Raw genomic sequence first — 13,973 nt, forward strand, 5'->3', positions numbered from 1 at the left:
GTATTCACTGTCCTTTTGCCTCTAGCTTATACCTTTGGGCCTTCTTTTTATTAGGTTTTTTCCTCATGATACCTTTGAATCTCATCAACATTATTGATCATCTTTCTGCTAGTGGATTACCAAAAAAAGGAGTTATGATTTGAAAAATTTTCAGAAGTGCAATCTTATGGCAGATTTGGTTAAAACGTAACAAGATAACCTTTAATAGGGTGTCTCAGAGTATTGAAAACGTAAAATATCTTATTTTACAATTTTTTTGGAATTGGTTTTCCTCCACACCTAAAGGACATGGTGCTCTTCATACTGATATTTATATCAATCTGAAATTTTTGGCTCATTCCTCTTCTCACTCTAGCCGTCCTCTTAGAACTTGGATTGCACCTCTAGAAGCTTGCCTCAAACTTAATTTTGATGGCAGCTCATTTGGAAATCCAGAGCCTGCAATTGTTGGTGGGCTTTTTCACAACAATTTTGGATCGGTTCTTTTTTTTTAATCCGGTCTTTGTGAGTCTACAACAGCCAAGCATGTTGAATTGGCTGCTCTCCTTCAAGGCTTTCATATTATCATCAACAAGGGTTTCATTGGTGATATTATTATTATAATTGAAGGGGAATCCCTGAATGTTATCAAGTTGTGTAGAAAAGAGCAAAGGATCCATTAGTCAATATTTACTCTTCGGTTGAAAATTCAAGACCTTTGTGTCTAGCCTAATTTGAGGATAAGCTCCAGCCACACGATACACAAAGCCAATGATGTTGCTGATAGGTTTGCTAAACATGGTGTTTCTCTTCCCTTTTGCAAGTTTCTAACGATTTGATCCAATCTTTGTAATCTCATGCTCTTAAAGCATTGCTTTAATAAAAGCTCATAACATTTATCAAAAAAAAAAAAAGTAGATGCTATCTATCTTAAACTAGATACTGTGGGTTTGTACCTAAGTTCGAAATTTGTGATCAAGAGGATTTCATAGTTCCGTTAGATGGTTTGCCTTGAAACTTGCTTTCCCATTGAGATTGAAGGTTTATCGTTGATCCCACGCTATCGGATGGTGGTGACTCGATGTGAGGTGTAATAAGCCTGATTGAGGTAATCTTCGGCATTCTTTTTTTTATTTCTTGGCTTTTCAATTATAATGTCTTTACATTCCCAAGCATGAGAAGTAGCGGTTATTTTTCTTTGTTTAAAAAAAATTAGTTTAATGCCATCAAGGTTTTAAGATGTTAGATTTGTTGATTTTACTTTTATTTTTTTCTTGAAGCAAGAATTATTGTAACAAGGCCGCTTGTAAGTAATCTTTGTCGGAAAAAAAAAAGGTGAAAAGAATTATATATATATATATATATATATATATATATATATATATATATATATATATATATATATATATATATATAATATTATATATATATATATATATATATTCCCCAAAAAGATCATTGGTCCTTTCTTTCAAAGGTAACCTTATACAAATCGCACCCTTTTAATAAGGAAAATGGTTTGATAGGCCACAACCCTATCAAACAAAGTTAGCCTCACGTCAAAATTCACAGAAAATTACAATTCTAGCATAAAAAAACCTTCCCATTGATTATCTAGATCTTAATCGTTATGGTTGTAACAAAAAAAAAATAGTTTGAGCCCAAAAATAACGTACATTATAACCCATTAAACCATCCATTTTCAACCATTTTCAAGTGTTCACAGAATCGCACGATTTGTACAATTTTTTGAACTACAAATTTCATAATCAATTGTGGAAATTGATTTTTAGAGCTCTTATAGGGATTTCCCACGCATAAAGTATTTTTCCAATGTCGTTTTGAGGTGAGGCTTGTCCACCACTAGATAATGGAAAAGTAGTTTTGAGTCAGGGGACGCACTGTACTATAGCATCCCCTAATGCACGTAACATCTTAGAGATGGATATTAGAAAATGCTGGCCCCACAAACTTAAAATTGACCGCGTGGAAATTGGGCGAAAGAAATTTATTTTCTTATTTTAAAACTCATTTATTCTGTTTCAAATTCGTACTTCTTGATTCCCTAACAATTTGAATCCAAAATCAATTTTAGAGAGAAGACTGAGTTGATTGACTCAGAGATACCTTGGCCTCGAATAATTCCTGATGCTTCACCATAGACAAATGAGTGTCATCGCATGATGCGTTTCTCATTGCAAAGAATTTATCACAAGATAGTCCCGGAATCGGGAGTATCCACCATCCAACGATAGATATTATTCCTGGGTGTCCAGCGTTTGAACTTCAAAATCTAGTACACCCCACCAAAATGAGCAATATTTTTCTTTGTATTTCTCTACAACTAACTGTAAATTATCTCCATCAAAATTGCAACCCCACCTTTTCTCAATAAATCAAGTTCCCCAAGCATTCCCAAAATGCAAAATTTACTCTCTCTCTCTCTCTCTCTCTCTCTCTCTCTCTCTCTCATTGTAAAAGCACCACTGAAAGACCTCTCTCTCTCTCTCCTCAAAACACAATTAGCAAACAGCAGCAAGTTCTCCACGCTGCCGATGCTCCGCAACTTTATAGTCCACCGTGTCTTGAAACATGCGAGAGTCCAGCACACAGTCTGGGCTCCCATAAACAGCTGCTTGCACACTCGCCATGAGTTTTGCTATCTCTCTTCCAGAAAACCCCTCTGTTTTCTTAGCCGCTTCTCGAATCACATCTTCATTGATATCCTTCACCGTTATCTTTTGTTGCTTTGACCGAAATAACGAATTCCAAATTGGTGCATCATTGTTCTCTCTTTGGATTATGTATTTGTCCAAGTAAAGTTTCAATAGCTTGAAGCGCTCCTCTTCACCTGGAAGAGGGAACTCGATGACTTCGTCAATGCGATCGGTAATGGCAGCATCGAGGTCACCAGGTCTATTCGTTGCAAGGACGAGAACTATATCCCGTGATTGATCCCCGGTTCGAAAGAGAAGTGCGTTTAAAGCACTCCTCTGAGCTTCACTCATTTGAATACTATTACGCCTGAATTCATATGCAGTGACGCAAGAATAGTAAGTAAGGGGATGTTTATGTAAACTCTGAAAATTTTAAAACTAGTACATTGTAGATGTAGTAAAATCTAAAATGAATTTAGCCAAAAAAAATAGTATTTAAATGTGAATGTATCTAAAATGCAGCTAAGCGAAATACATAGATAAACTCGGTGAATGTGCTCAAGATGCATACAAAAGTTAATTTCTCAGGTGGATTTATAAAGTACGAGTTTTCTCAAGAAAATCCTGAAAAAGTTAAAAATCCTGAAAATCCTAAATTTCATTGTGGTCAATGTATTTTCTTCACCAAATCCATGACATCGTGTTCAATGCACTACCATTTGGTAGTTCTATTTTTCCCCCTTTGACATTAGCAGTGTTCAATGCTCTACCATTTGGTAGTTCCATTTTTCCCCCTTTTACATTAGCAGTCCGCAAAACACAGCTAGTAAGTGCCACAATGCAAATAGTTAGAAAAGTGTCTCAACTCCTTTCCAACATTACTGTACAGCGTGCAATCACATACTGTCACTAATCCATTATATTCCCTAACCTGTACTTATCTCAAACAAAACCTTTACCCACAGTTTAAAATTCAGGTTTCCATGAACTTTACATAATCCGTAATTTTAAACATAACATTTCTTTAGTGAACTTTAGATCTTCATTTGTGCATTTGAAAAAAATTATAAGAAAGGCCAAAGAATTAAAATCCCACGATATAAAGAAAATTATATTATTATAATTCAAAGGCAATTGCAAATAGCTTAATATTACACGGTGCAGACTGCTGCAGAACTTAAATATCACATTCAAATTTGGCATGTGCCTGGCTTAAATGGAACAATTACCAATAGTGTTGCTGAAGGATATACTGAAAAGCTGAATGTAATTTTGAACAATAAATCTATTGTTCGACCCATTCCATGCACATGGCAGAAAAAGGAAAATATAAAGGAACGCACTCCAACTTTACCTTGAGAAAAATACTGAAAAGATCAAAGCTTATCAATTTCCAAGAATATACTATCTTAATGACATCTTCCCGAAGGACAGATCCAATAACCCAGTGAACTCAATGCAAATCTACAGAAAAGGCGCTTGATAGACAAATAGACTAAGAAACATGATATGCCACACACATTGAAAAGCGTTAAGGTTTTAACAAGCCACTAAAATTATCTTAGCAATGTGAAATCCTGACCATGACCAACTCCAACATCAGATCCAATAACTACACACCATGCAAGTAGGCAAGAAGTTTCATTAAAAGAATCGATACACTGAGAATAAGAATATAAAATAACTTACTCGCATAGAAATGCATCTGCCTCATCAATGAAGAGTAATAAACCCTTCCTTGACTTTTTAGCCCAGTCAAACAGCTGATGGATTTTGGTTACAGCCTGTGAACCCAAGGGTAAGACATCTCCTCCTGTCATCATGGCATAATCCAAACCCTGCATAAAGTCACACAGTGTTTCCATTAATAAACCTGGACCGTAAGAAATACATTCCATGGTCAATCCAAGAATGCAAGTAGAGAAGCAATCCAACAATTTATTAAATTATTGATCAAATCACAGTCACATAAATCATTGTTAGTAAAAATTTCATAGCCGTCCAAACGGAATGACAATTACAATAAATTGTAGAGTATGAATTTCCCTAAGCGCCTCCCTGTATGCCACATAGTTTCATGAATATTAATATTTTTAAAATTTAATCGATGTTGATATTTAACTAATTTGTTTATTTCTCTGTAGTTTTTTTTCCACATCTTTCCTATTTAATAGGGATACTATCTCTCCCACATAGTTCCCTCTATTTCTGTCCCACATGTCTCCCACAATCCTCCATGCAATTCTTTCAAGGACTTCATGTTTCTCCATGTGTAGTTCTAAAATGACTATATCAATACAATATGTATGGTTTTCTGATGTGCATTAGATTAGAGACAACATCTATCTTTTCAACATTACGCAATGCATTGACATTGAATGGTGTCTCCGGTATTAAATAGCTAACCATCTCCATCAAAATAGGTCATGAAATCCTAGAAACTAGGAAAGCCTCCTACACCAATATTAATTAAACTAAAATCCTTTAAATTTTCCCAAAACATAAAATAAAAATCCCTTTTTGACCCCTATATGAATGTCCCTCAAAATTAATATCAACAATAAAAATAAATAAAATAATGAAAAAAATAAACATCTCAGATGCGATTTGCATCACCATGTTTGTTTTCTGAGAAAGCAGTAGAAACTGCAGTATATGGGGGAGTGCTTTCACAGCTTTTAATGTTAAATGTGAGAAAGTAGAGATCAACCAATCTAGTTGTGAAAGCGCATTCCCAGGTTGATTAAAAAGCTCTCTTGGCAAACAAATTTTCCCGTGGCCCTCAAAAGGTGCTTTCCCAATAAACAAACATGACCTAAGTTAAAATACCTACTATGGCATAAATCCCATATTGATGTTGTTCTTTGTATTCTAATATTCTTCATAACCTTTTTTAAATTATTGACCACATCAAAAGGGTGTGCCCTCAAGAAGGCTCATAGCGCATCAGCCCCCCTAGGTCATTATGTCTGCGTCTTGCCTTTGATAACATCTCTCATGGCCGCTACTCAATTGTGAATAAAACGAAGCCAAACAAGAGCACAATTAACATACAGGGCTGTGCTGTGCTGCTGCAACCAAGTTGGAAGATCACTGAAATAGAGGGCGACTCTAAGAATGTCATTAGGTGGCCCAATGGAAATCTGAATATTCTTAGCATCTTGACGATGTCTTTGTAGAAAATCTTTGAAATCACAAACACATTTAACCATATATATGGAGAAACGCTGATCAGCTAGCCGCTCAAAGATGGGTGACAAAGACATCTCTTGCCAATTAAATTTTTATTTTGTTGACATTTTACTCAATGGTTCAAAGAACCAATTTTCCAACAACATACTCATATACCTCAATTTTAAGTAATGAAATAGAAGTACGGTTAATCAAAAAAGAAATCAAATCAAATGTAAGGAAAAGTGTTAAGTAATAAACTACCCCAAAGAAGCACTTTAGTAATCCCACAACAACAATAAGATTAATTTTGTTCATATAAAATTCATGAGATCAAATTATAAGAAACCCAAATTATCTTCATAGGATAGACATGATGATCTCCAATTGACCAACAAATGAAGACAAAAGAGAAGACATGCAACCTTACCGATTTCCGTGCAATTTCCCTAGCAACCATAGTTTTACCAGTACCAGGAGGTCCATAAAAGAGCATGTTTCGGAATGGGGCCTCATGAGATTTAGTGTTCGCTGTGGCCCGAGCAAGTTGTTCTATCCTCCTTTGAAGTGAAGGATGCAAAACAACATCACCAAGGCTGCTTTTGTTTCCAGAGGAGCCTACATTTCCAGGTTCATTACTTGCACCAGAAAGTTTACGTACACCTCGAGAAACAAATCCAGACCATGGATATTTTGCGATTGATGACTCTCTAATCAGTGAAGGTTGTCCCAAAATCCTATTAACATAGCCCCAAACTACTCTGGCACCTTCTCTGAAAGTAAAGAAAGAGGTTAAGCATGTGTGAACAAAGTGAACAAAATATCGTATATGTCTAATTTGCAAAAACTAAAAATAAAACTAAATAAATAATAAAAATCTACTATTTCAAATTATATATCTATAAAAAGAAGTCATTCTGAACTAATAGTACAGCTTCTGAACATGAATCTCTACATATTCAATGTTAGGCAGACTGTAGCCATGGATATTCTTGGAAGTCGTTTAATGTTATTTCCAAAGGACACTATACTTAATGGTACTCTACCATGTGTCCATCAATGAAGTTCATAGATATCCACACCAAATGGGATAAGCAAAAGAATGACAAGGTTTTCGATAACAAATCCCAAACCTAGTAGTGTAGATTCCAGCAGCAGCTGCAGTGGCTCCGCCAATGGCAAGAACCAACCTGCTACGGTCATTCAGTAATATCCTAAAACCACCTGAAAATGGTGAGAAACCAACATATTAGGAGCAGATATCTTACACAATCTCATATTGAGGAAAAATGAAGCCCGTGTGATATGCATACATGTTTTTGTTTTTTCGGATAACTTACGGTTTATGCAGACATGCATAAATGGAAGTAAACCTAAATACTTTTCTGTATTTTCTTTTTAAAAAAAAAAACACATTAAAAAAACTGTATTCTACATGGATAATGAGTGTTTTCTCAAGAAAATGCATGGATATACATTAATAACTTTATTGAATAAACAACAAACATTAGAAAGACAATGTGCATCAATTAAACAATTAAATGGGCATGGAACATTGACAATAAATGGCCCAATCTTTTGTTGAGGAACTCGATATGCTGGATGATTTCACTTATTGACAGTAAAGATTTATGTTCCAACACTCAAGATGATTTGAGTTGCTCAAAGAGTCATTCTTATTGGCCAAAAATTAATTGAAAAGCCAAACATACAAAAATTTCTTCCTAACATTGATCCGAAAAAAAACTACTTACAACACTAAAATTTGTATCATCAAAGGGAAAAGAACTCATAGGCACCACCATTGAACCTGAAAATCCCTTCTTCCTAAGATATGCACCTTCTCCACAAGTGTCACTCCCTCTATTGTGAGATCTCCCCAACAGTGAAATAAAGCCACACAAATCTCACAATATCTGTTTGGGACTAATTTACCCATAATAAGTAGTTGAAGGAGATAAAGAATATTTTTAGATCCCATCACATCCCACAAGAAGAAGAAACCCCTTAAAAAAATGTGAAAGGGCCAAGATGTGCAACGAATGCTGTATCCATGTCCAGTGCATCTATACGCACAATAGAAAGAAAAAGCTGTGGTAGCTGATAATAGAAGATAGATATAAGCACGATATAGCAGGGGTAGATCCTTTGCTGTAATACTTGTATGCATACTAGCGAAAAAATAGAGCACCCAGGAGATGCAACATGTTTAGAAAGCATGCCCACTGCTTAAAATTGTTCAATGTAAATAAGAGGGTGCCAACCCTACCAATGTCACTCTAAAAAAGCTGAGATTGCACAAAGCATCCATAGGCACAAATCAAGGTGCAACAACAAGAGAATAATCACACGTAACTTACTCATCCATGAACCACATTGCACGCAAAACCCAGGGAACACATTTTCCAATCAAAAAGGCACATTGACCTAAATCATAATACTATGCAGATGCACTTCTTCCAAAAGCTCTTACATAGTAAAGTTCGAACTAAAACAACTAGTCCGGCACGCACAGCTAATACAATTACTAGTTTGGTTTTTTCTGTAAGGCAATGCTTATAGATTTTTTACTCAAGAGATTAAACTGCATAATGAACAATCACTTAAAGAAAAACAATAGAGGTTTCATCGCAGGATTCATGCATTGCACTAAACTGTAAGACATTTTTAAGTGCATGAAGGTCTCCACCAGATGATAAGAGGCATTTGGATGTGCTATGCCAATAAAAATCATACAAAGTTTTCGAAAGTCCATCGAAGAACTAAGCCAAAAATTGAAGACTACGAACAATGAACATCATAAAATTAGTAAAAGTCTGTACATTGTGTAAATTTTTTAGTAAATTTTTAAGGAAGCATTTATTCAATCATCATATAATTGTAAAATTAATAAAACAGTTTCTTTTTTATTCACTAAGAGATCATCAAACCATATAAAACATTTTTACATGAAGATCATGAGAGATAGGGAGTATTAAGAAGTTCCAAGGAAATCAACCCAATGTACCTTCAATGTGACCAAAAGTAGTATTTATTGCTGCAATCCATTTCTCACGTTCACCCTTCACTCGTTCTAAAAGCAATCTCCTGTTTTGCTCCTCAGTTTGTTTTGCTTCATGAGCTCGTCCTTCAGCCTCAGCCATAGCTTTCACCCTAATTGTCTCGCGTTCAATCTCTGCCCTCTCTTTCTCTGATAGGCGTAGTTGTGCTTGAATCTGCTCTTCAGTTGAGCGTCTTGCTTGCTCTCTGCGTACAGAAGACTCCTCTTGCATCTTCACCAGCTCAACATTTTGTTTCCTCTGAGTTTCATGTTCGGCCTGCATAAGAAAGGCAATAAATTAATGATAAACCCCAAACATCACAGAGAGAGAGAGAGAGAGATGGAAGATTTCTACCTGCATTCTTTTTCTAGCCAGCTCATCTTCATAACGTGCTTTTTGTGCCCTTGTTTGTGCTTGTTTCTGTATTAAATCTCTTTGCTCTTCGGCAAATTTTCTTTGCCTCTCCTGCAAAACAAAGATTATGGTTAGGAATATGGCAACTAGAAATATTAAAATCATGAATTTTATGCATATAGTACAAAATTGAAACAAAAAGCTTCATGTAACATACCACCAGCCAACTAACATTGGTTTTCGTTATTCTACGCAATGAGAGCATGGAAATACCAAGTATGTCATAACTCTGTCTGACCAGTTGGCCATCAATATAATAGATATTAGAAACTAGAAAGCATGAGCGTTCTCATGACACCCTTTACCAAAGTCTACGGAAAACATCATAACAAAGGCACAAATCTACAAGCTACCAAGTACAACCAAATGTCCACAGAAAAATGACATGACTATTTGGGGTTGCTTTGATGTAAATAAAATCAACTAAAGGTAGCCGCCGCAAGTCTGGAACACAAAAACAGATTGTGATCCCAAGCAGATGGAACCTTGTAGTTTAGACCTTGAAACGCCCCATTTTCCTCCACAAATATGGGAAAGATAATTATAAACCAAAACGGTGGGCCGCCAAATGCAATGCATAAGTTCAACCAGCCGAATAAGACCCCAGCATGGTAACTGCCGGAAAACCACTGGAACTGGATAAAGTCAGTGAAAGCAGCCTCAAATCAGGTTCAAATATTAGAGACATACATAAAATGAGGAAACGTAACTCTCAAGTAAAAACAAACGAGATTGGAGCTAGGTGCAAGGTCGAACTGGTGAATGGACATCTAAAGGTTCTAAACTCTAATCTAAGTCATCCCTGAGGCGCCCTCCAAAACTCAGGCCATTCCAATATCGGATGATTGAGATATGGGCATCTAAAGTTAAAGACCGCTAAAAGAGCGCGGTCTGGGCCCAAAACAACCCCAAATTTAAAGGAATACGTAGAAATCCATGTCTAAATAAGTTGAAATTTTTATGGAAGCAAGGAATTCTCTTAAAAAGCATGAGTTCCAAATTTGAGCTCAATCCAATGTTCGAAAGTGTCGTTTTTCATGCAATGTTTGGGGACCATCAAGGGACCAGCAGTTTTTGGGCAAAAAACCATGATGTGGACTTGCAATAGCAGTTCATGAACAGTTTACAGCAATTGACAAGTTTTCTTCCTACCAAAGACTCGACAATATCTCGTGATCCCCATGGCCAAATAAGCTCAAATTTTGATATGTTTCCCATCCAAAGAATTTTCCATCTATATAGATATCAATGGGGTTCTTACCACTGATTATAGCTAGATCAATATAAAAAGTATGAGATAAAAACTGAGCTCAAAGTGTAGCAGACCTCGATGCATATTTCGACTCATATTTCACAATCCATGAAGCATTTTAAGCTGAAATTTTGCAGATATGATCTTCATTCAAACCCCTAAACATCTATACAATTTGTTGTGGGGTTTAAAACCAATTGAAGGTCGGATCTCAGAGAAAAGTTGTCCAAAAGATGAAGACTGCTGAATTTTACAGAAGTGGCCAATAAAATGATCATAACTCCTTGATTCCTGGATTTTTTTTATCTAAATTTCTTCTCAAATACTTCAAGGATGATTCCTCACAGTATTTGGTGATGAATCGCCAAATAATGGCCAATAAAGGGAGAAATTGGAAGGAATTCAAAGGGGTATGGAATTCTTCAAGTTTGATGCAAATTCATAAAATCAATCATAAACCCTAGAAAATCTTGGGAGTGTTTGATCCAAATTTGTTGCAAGTGGGGATGAAGGCACATACGAGAAACCCTCCAAGGGCAGATTCATGATATTTAGCAACTTTAGACATCTCCAAGTGGTCCATTTTGAAAAACCTCAAGCCAACTTTTGATAGTCCATCCACCTAAGCCAGACTATTGATTTTTACCCATGTTTCCTAAGCATTCTATATAAAACTATTAACCCTTATTTTAGAGGGGTAAGAAAATTTGATTAAAAAGCTTAGAGAGAGAATCCTTATGCAGGAGCATCCACCTAGAGTAAGAGACAAACTTCTCTACCAAAATTATCTTGGGTTTTGTGGTCTTCAAAGGCTTAGAGTGGTGGTAAATATGATATTTTACAGTGGAATATGCACTTTAGTGGGAGTGTGTGTGTGTGTGTGTATTGATTAACCAAGGGTTGAGTGGTTTATGGCCGTGATCATGTCCAAAAACCTTACCCCTGGGCATGTAGCACTACTTAAAATGGTTTACAGTGAGTCGTCCCTTGTTGAGGTCAAAGAGATGCCCAGAGATGATGTTTTAAGCCAGGAGAACTGGGACATCTCTTGTCTGCGGTTATAGGCTTGTGAAAGCAAGGGCCAAAGCCTCAACAAACTTTCGCACAAACCTCAACAAACTTTCGCACAACATTTACACATGACAGCTGCATTACTGAGAAGCAGCTCTACAAAGGAACACGTGTACATGTGCATAGAGCGAGCCCCCTTTGCACCGTGAAGACAACTGCTAGAGTTGCTCTTAAAGGGGGGAACTGAAATCTACATTCTGGGATCATGGTCCCACTATTTATTATCCAACTTTGACAAGCAAATCATGAATCCTTGCTTTGAGACTATGGGTATTGGGTCTCTGTTGGGTTGGATAAAAAAATAGTAATGGATCATGGTTTCTGAGGTGAGTGTAGTGCCTTTATTGTTGCTAATTTTGATCCATTGGTACCAGTCCACTCTTTATATGGCTTATATTTTATTATAAATGTTTTTATCATTTTTAAATATTTTTTTTCAGAATTCTAAAATCTTATTTCGGTTGTAATATTCATCAAAGGCTATTTCTGAATTTTTCAAAACTTAAAATAACATGTGGGAACTAGGATCCAGCCCTACGTGCGTGTTTTTTTTTTTTTTTAAGAGTGGGACCACTTGCCACCCCTAGGGTACCACACCCAAAATTATATTAAAATCAAAAAGTGGGCACACCACTTTTTTAGGAGAAAGGGGGCACGTCCCACTTTCTTAATATTTGATTTTAAATTACATCGAAAATCTTTATAATTTTAAATAAAATTTGGTTTCCTATTCTAGTGGAAGTTTTAAATATAGATTATCCTTGATTTCCTATATATTATAGGAGACTTAGATAATGACAAGATTGGTTATATTTTAAACTTAAATGGGAATTGCATATGATTCGTAACTCAAAATCTAAAGGATAAGATTCCTAACTTTCCACCCAAAATCATAATAACTGATTTGTGAGATGAATGACATTGACTAAATCTCTTTCAACCCACAGATATCCTAAATTATCCTAGAAGTATAGCTGGAAATTAGATGAGGCATACCTAAAGAAATCTTATTCGAATTGGGAGATAGATTTCCTTCTATTTAAAGACTTAGTTCGAACCTCTTTCAAATATAAAACAAGATCTCTCTCACACACACCAAGTTCTCTCTCTCCATCACGCCTTATTTTTTTCTCTCAAAAAATTTGGAGTCATGTGTCTCCCCTCTATTTACCTCATAGAGAGGGCACGTCACCATCTTGCCTCTTAGATGTGTATAGTGAAACCCTAGAATAAGGATTTGCTGTATTTTGAATAAAAGAAGGGAGAAGCTCAGCCTAAAGAGAGATCAACTCGTAAATTCAAACCTATTTTTTTTATAGGGTTTGTAGAAGCCCTAATTAATTTTTTGAGCTCTCTAAAATCCAAGATTAAAAGGTATCGCCTAAAACGTTTCTCATCTAAGAATTTCCAGCAACAACTAAAAGAGTAAAAGTTCACCACCGGTCAAGGAATTGGGAGTGAGGAGAACCAAGACCTATGAGGATAACTCCAAGCATCTTCCAGTACGTATTCCCAGTAATTTCAAAAAATTTCTTTTACTTTTATTCAATATACTTGGATTCTACGTACAAATGCCACTAGTATTGTAAATAAAAAATACTATCTTAGACACAACCTAGGATCTTTATTTTCGCTACTAAAAGAAATACAAACTATACAGGAACTTTAAACAAACTTCCACTATAACTTAATAGTACAAACAAGTCCCTGAAAATTCACATAAAATAAAACATAATCTGAAAATTAATTAAAACTACTGAGAAGATTTATTGGAAGATGCCTGGAGTTCCCCTCATAGGTCTTCTGCACCCCACAAGTGATTCCCTGACCGATGGCGTATCCTTTAGGTGTTGCTGAAAATTCCAATATGGGAAGCTTTTCGAGCGATACTTTTTAATCTACAGTTTTAGAGAGCTCAAAAACTTAACTAGGGTTTCTACAAACCCGAAAATAATAAATTAGGGCTGAATTTGTGAGTTGATCTCTTTAGGCTACGTTTTTCCCTTCTTTTCTTCAAAATGCAACAAATCCTTACTCTAGGGTTTCACTATACACATAAGAGGAGAGAGGATGGCATGCCTCCTAATGGGATAAAGAGAGGGGTGGCACATGAATTAAAATTTTTAGAGAGAGAAAAATATGGCATGATGGAGAGAGAGAACTTGGTGTGCGAAAGAAAGATCTTGTTCTCTATTTGAAAGAGGTTCAAACTAAATATTTAAATAGAAAAAATCTATTTCCCAATTTGAATAGGATTTCATTAGGTATGCCTTATCTAATTTTCAGCTAGATCGTTTAGAACTATATAGGAAATCTATGGGGATGAGAGAGATTTAATCAAAGCTATCTATCCCACAAATCAGTCATCATGATTTTAGTTGGAAAGAT

The 13,973-nt window shown here is 35.8% G+C and overlaps 1 protein-coding gene across 1 annotated transcript in view; it reads right to left on the reverse strand.

Moving 5' to 3' along the window:
- Positions 1–2,184: 2,184 nt before the first annotated feature.
- LOC18422561 (uncharacterized) overlaps positions 2,185–13,973 on the reverse strand; it is a 29,036-nt gene continuing 17,247 nt past the window's right edge. The window contains exons 3-8 of the mRNA XM_006878516.4: positions 9,203–9,313; positions 8,815–9,124; positions 6,941–7,031; positions 6,238–6,580; positions 4,326–4,474; positions 2,185–3,003 (exon numbers count right to left, since the gene is read on the reverse strand). Coding sequence (XP_006878578.1) covers positions 2,502–3,003; positions 4,326–4,474; positions 6,238–6,580; positions 6,941–7,031; positions 8,815–9,124; positions 9,203–9,313 — 1,506 coding nt within the window. The 3' untranslated portion in view covers positions 2,185–2,501. The remainder of the gene's footprint in view (positions 3,004–4,325; positions 4,475–6,237; positions 6,581–6,940; positions 7,032–8,814; positions 9,125–9,202; positions 9,314–13,973) is intronic.

Source organism: Amborella trichopoda, chromosome 3 (genome assembly GCF_054954075.1).
Source record: "Amborella trichopoda isolate Santa Cruz 75 chromosome 3, AtrichopodaSantaCruz75HAP2 v2.0, whole genome shotgun sequence".
Lineage (NCBI taxonomy): Eukaryota > Viridiplantae > Streptophyta > Magnoliopsida > Amborellales > Amborellaceae > Amborella > Amborella trichopoda.